This window comes from Nicotiana attenuata, unplaced genomic scaffold, assembly GCF_001879085.1.
Source record: "Nicotiana attenuata strain UT unplaced genomic scaffold, NIATTr2, whole genome shotgun sequence".
Lineage (NCBI taxonomy): Eukaryota > Viridiplantae > Streptophyta > Magnoliopsida > Solanales > Solanaceae > Nicotiana > Nicotiana attenuata.
This window is the reverse complement of record NW_017673857.1, coordinates 48,521-54,468: the sequence shown is the minus strand read 5'-3', so window position 1 is coordinate 54,468 and position 5,948 is coordinate 48,521. Positions and strand designations below refer to the sequence as shown.

Sequence of the window (5,948 nt, the reverse complement as noted above, 5' to 3'; positions counted from 1 at the left end):
CAAGGTAAAACAGGTATTTCTAACCTAGCATGCTGCACATAATTCAAATAAGGCAGTTGAGAAAATAAGCAATTAAGTCAATTAGACATGCTTCCCTAAGCTAACAGCAGGCTTAAATTGCAAGTAGTATAAACAAGAAAGGAAACACAATTTTAGTTACTTAATGAAAACCGAATTTTCAATAATTAGCACAAGTACGCACTCGTCACCTCACATACAAGGCATTTCAATATCAACAATACCAAATCCTAAGGGGAGTTCCCCCACACAAGGTTAGGCAAGCCACTTACCTCGAGCCGGCTAAAAAATCAACCCGAAACCACGCTCTTGCCACGAGTACTCGACTCCAAATGGCCCAAATCTATTCAAATCAAATTGCATAATGTAAATAAAACTTCAAGTAACTGATTCCACTAATTAATTCTAAGCTAATACGCGAAATTAGGAAACATAACCAAAATGCCCCCCCTCCCCCCCCAGGCCCACATCTCGGAATCGGGTAAAACTTACAAATTTAGAATCCTCACACTCTCACAAGTTCATGCATACCAAAATTACCAAAATCGGACCTCAATTGGTCCCTCAAATCACCACTCAAAGCTCTCCAATATCAAGCCCTAATCCCTCAATTTTCTTCCTTAATTTCCACTAATACCACGATTTAAAAATGGAAAAATGATCATAAACTCAAGTATTGAAGCTTAGGTAGCTTACCTGACTGAAAACCTCTGATTTCCCCTTGAAATTCACTACCCTAGCTCACTTCCCGTCTTCAAAAATGGAGAACATAGCAAAAATTCACGAAGGAAACCTTATATACTTTCTGACCCAGGAATTTCCGCACCTGCGGTCCATTACCCGCTTCTGCGGTCCCGCTTCTGCGGTCTAACTCACCGCATATGTGGTTCTCACTTAAAGGCCTGGGACCACACCTGCGGTCACTCACTCGCACCTCCGCCATCGCAGATGCGTCTGGGCATCCGCTTCTGCGGCTCCTCACGACTCACCTCTTGGCCGCTCCTGCGGCTTGATTCCGCATCTGCGGGAGTCGCACCTACGGTCTCTCAACCGCAGATGCGGTTATGACAGCAGCCATAAACTTCAGCTGCAACTCCAAATTCCTAACTTTCCGTCAACCATCCGAAATCATCCCGAGGCCCCCGGGACCTCAACCAAAAGCACGAACAAGTCATATACCACTATCCAAACTAATAAAATTTTCAAACCCCTTAAAAAACATCGAATCAACCAATTAGCATCGGATTCAAGCCTAGAACTTCAAAAACTCTCAATTTACGCTTTCGATTAAAAAGTCTATCAAACCTCGTCCGAATGACCTGAAATTTTGCACACACGTCTTATTCAACACTATGGAGCTACTCCAACTTCCGGAATTCCATTCCGACCCCGATATCAAAATCTCACTATCGAACCGGAAACTTCAAAAATTCAACTTTCGTCATTTCAAGCCTAATTAAGCTACGGACCTCCAAAACACAATCCGAACACGCCCCTAAGCCCGAAATCACCCATTCCAAGGCCATCTTCACACTGTTCCGACTACGGTCCAAATTTTAGAACTTAAACTCTCATTTAGGGATTAAGTGTCCCAAAACACTTCGAAACTCCAAATAAATCCTCCATGCAACTGACAATAGCAGAAACAAACACGGGGAATGCAGTTAATAGGGGATCGGGGTGTTAATGATTAAAACGACCGGCCGGGTCGTTACAAATGATCTATTGCATTAAGAGACTTAACCAACATATCATCAATATAGACCTCCATTATTTTTCCAATTTGTTGTTCAAACATTTTATTAACGAGCCTTTGGTAAGTGACTCCGGCGTTCTTAAGCCCGAAAGAAATCACATTATAGAAGTTTGTGCCAATTGTGATAAACGAGGTTCTTTCTTGATCTTCCGGGTCCATCCTTATTTGATTATACCCGGAATACGCGTCAAGAAAGCTCATTAACTCATGGCCGGTCGTAGCATCGATCATTTGATCAATGTTTTGCAACGGGAAAGAGTCCTTAGGACATGCCTTACTCATATCCTTATAATCTACACACATTCTAAATTTATTATTCTTTTTAGGTAGTACTGCTACATTAGCTAACCAATCGGGGTAATTAACCTCTCAAATTCAACCTATATTCAGTAACCGGGTTACCTCTTCTTTGACAAACCTGTTTTTGACCTCTCCTATCGTTCGCTTCTACTGCCTTACCGAAGGGAATTTAGGGTCCAAACATAGCTTGTGTATAGCCACATCTAATGGGATACCTGTCATATCTTAGTGTGACCACGCAAAACAATCGACGTTAGCTTTAAGAAAATTAATAATTTTTTGATTTATTTTGGGGCTCAACCCTATTCCTAAGTGGAATATCCTCTCGAAGAACTCTGTGAATAAGGCAACTTGTTCGAGCTCCTCTAGGATCAATTTGGTTCTGTTTATTTCCTCCGGTACCTGAAAAGATCTCGGTACTTGATAGGAATTGGAAAAGGCCCCGAATCCTGTAGATGTTATTTGCTTGCTTCTTTCCCCTTGCTACTGGACAAGGTACCTGTATTCATTTCTCTTGCAGCTAGTTGATCTCCTCTAAATTGTTTGACCCCATTCGGTGTGGGAAACTTCAACAGTTGTTGATAAGTTGACGGCACAACCTTCATTTCATGTATCCAGGGCCTTCCAAGAATCACGTTGTATCCCATGTCTTCATCTACCTCTTCGAACTGAGTGGTCTTTGTTACGCCTTCTGCATGCGTTGGCAATAAAATCTCTCCACGGGTCATTACACTTCTAAGGTTGAACCAGACCAGAAGCTTTGTTGCCGGAACTATGTTTCCAATTAACTTAACTTGCTCAAAAACTCTTCATTTTATGATATTGGCTGAACTACCTGAATCAACCAACACATGTTTTATTTTAAAATCTAACACATTAAGAGATATTATAGGAGCATTGTTGTGCGGGAGAAGAATTCCATCAGCATCCTCTTTCGTGAAGGTGATGTCATCATCTTTTAAAGCTTCTCGAATCCTCTTGCCATGTGTTACCAATATCTTCGTCTTCTTTGTTGCTGAAAATGTCACCCCATTTACTTCATCGCCACCAACGATCATGTTAATCATCAAGCGAGGTGACCCTGCAGCCGGTTTAGTCGGCTCCCCATTGTCTTAATTTTTCCCATAATTACTTTTGGCCCGATCACTTAGAAATTCTCTAAGGTGACCATTCCTCATTAATGCTGCAACCTCTTCACAAAGGTGTCGATAGTCCCAAGTCCTGTGACCATGCATTCCATGGAACTCACACCATAGATTAGGATCCCTTTGACTAGGATCTGATCAAATTGGCTTTGAAAACCTAGCCTCCTTAATGTTCCTCATAGCCGACACCAATTGTATTAAGCTGATATTAATGTTATAACTGGACAACTCGGGGTATGTTGATTCTCGGGACCCCGATGATTCCTTCTCCTGTAAAGCTCTGCTATTCTAACCATGATCTATTTTTCTTTCTGCAACAAACCTGTCCGATGACTGAAATCCTTTATTTGCATGCCCCGCAGCCTTTTCGTAAGGCTAAAAGTGACTTCCAGAAGACCTCTGAACTGCATCTATATCAGTTTTGAACTTGTCCTGATTTTGATCACGTTTACGTCCTTTAGAAGACATCGAAGAGATCAGTTGATAATCTTCAGTTTTGATTTTTGATTCGTAACGATTATGTTTTAGAGGAATTGGAGCTCAATGGATTGAGACCCTTAGTAAATGCTTTATCTACCCACTCATCTGATACTGCCGGCAACATCATCCTTTCCTTTTGAAACAGGATCACGAACTCTTGCAATAGTTCAGATTCTCCTTAGGCGATTCTGAATATATCCGCCTTTCTATCCTGGACCTTTTTTACTCCAGCATGAGCTTTAATGAACGAACCTGCAAGTATTTCAAAAGAATTAATTGAATGCTCAGGTAAAAGAGAATACCAAGTTGAAGCACCCTTCGTTAGGGTTTCGCCAAATGTTTTCAACAAAACAGATTCTCTCTCGTGCAGGGCCAAGTCATTTACCTTTACAGTCATAGTGTAAGTCGTGATATGCTCTTGTGGATCCTAAGTCCCATCATACTTTGGGATATCTCGCATCTTGAAGCTTTTTGGAATCAACTCCAGAGCCGCTCTTGGTTTTAAAGGCAATTGTGCATACTTCTTGGAATCCGCTCCCTTCAACACCAGTGGCGCTCCCGGGATCTGATCCATCCGAGCATGGATTTCTTTAGCATTTTGGTCCATTCGTTCATTCATCTCCCTCACGAATGTCATGAGCTCGACTTTGAAAGGATCATTAGTGTTATTGTCATTCCCGGATCCACTACCTGATCCACCTGCCTCGTTAAAACTGAACTCCTCCCTTGGAGCGTCGTTACCGATCCTTTCAACTGTTTGATTTGCAGGGATGCTGGGAGGAATCTGAACTCCTCCATTGGAGTTATTGGAAGCAAACGAAAGCGCCGACTTCAATTCTGTCATCACCCGGTCTTGTCTTGAGAGATGATTCATAATTTTCCTTTGTTGCTCTCTCAAAATTTTAACCGTCTCAACCACTCGTTCATCGTCCATACGTCAGGAGTTGGTCTTCTCACACGTTGAGGATTTTGTTCTCCACGAACCAGATTTGTTTCATCTCCTTCGTTGCGAGTTCCATTGGTTGAATCATCACGTTAGAATATATCTTTATGCTCGTTGTGTGTTCCAACATTGAAAGAATTGTTCATATAATTAGCTGCCATATTTTATTTTTCTTCTTCTAATAGAAAAGAATCAAACTTCGTTAGTAATAGATGATTGGATTAAAGTAATTACACAATTGTATATGTCCCACGGTGGACGTTAAACTGTTTACCCATAAAATGATACAGTTAAATTTGTAACGTGGTTTATAGACACGTGAATTAATTTGATCCAAGAATATAAAAATAATAAGAACAAAAATAAGATTATTAAATAACTTGAAGAAATACAAGCCTGATTGTATGGTGCGCCTCTCCTGAAGCGATAACAAAAATAATGTTAAGAACAACAGAATGAGAGTAATTTTCTATAGTAAGAGCAAATTATAGCCTTTGGGTACATATGATTTTTCATGTCTAACTATAGATACATGTCCTCCTATTTATAGCTCTATCAGGGAGACAAGATCCCCAAATCAAACTCTTTTTGAATGAGAATAAAATCCCTCTTGATGGCTGCATAACGGTTGAGTATTAATATAGAGATTCTTTGTAACAACTGCTCATTGAATGCTGTCTTTTCCAACCGATGCACACTACTAGAAATCCGGTAATTAGCGACCAAAAAAACCGACCAACTTTGGTCGGTTATGGCCAATTACCGACCAAAATGCGACCAAATACACGTGGACGGTATTTTGGTGGTCGCTTTAGTATACCGACCAAAGTTGGTCGGAAATTACCGATCAACGTTGGTCGGTAAATTAAATTCATAAAAAAATATTGCCAAAAAAAAAAAAAACCGACCAAAGTTGGTCGGTATTTAAATTATGTAATCAACAGATTCACCGTCTGGGAATCGAACCGGGGTGTGTATTATGGCAGGATACTATTCTACCACTAGACCATTGGTGCATTTTGTTTTAAGATTGTCTTTTTTTTTTATTTATACTCTTTAATTGTATTTTCGCACGAAAATAACCGACCAAAGTTGGTCGGTTTTATTAAAAAATAAAATTATCGACCAAAGTTGATCGGGTTTTTAAAATGACCGGCCGAATTTACCGACCAAAGTTGGTCGATTTTTTTTAATAGTAATTTTTATTTATTTTAATTGCAAAAATCGACCAAAGTTGGTCTGTTTCTTGAAAAATAAATTTCGTGGGACTCAAAAATAGTTTCCCGCATTTTTGCGCCAAAGAAAA

General features: G+C 40.1%; 1 protein-coding gene across 1 annotated transcript; it reads right to left on the bottom strand.

Moving 5' to 3' along the window:
* Positions 1–2,532: 2,532 nt before the first annotated feature.
* Positions 2,533–3,132, bottom strand: LOC109217466. The gene is made up of 2 exons (XM_019381721.1): positions 2,910–3,132; positions 2,533–2,846 (listed from the first exon to the last, which is right to left on the bottom strand). Exons 1-2 carry the CDS (start codon positions 3,130–3,132, stop codon positions 2,533–2,535), a joined length of 537 nt encoding a protein of 178 aa, XP_019237266.1.
* Positions 3,133–5,948: the final 2,816 nt, after the last annotated feature.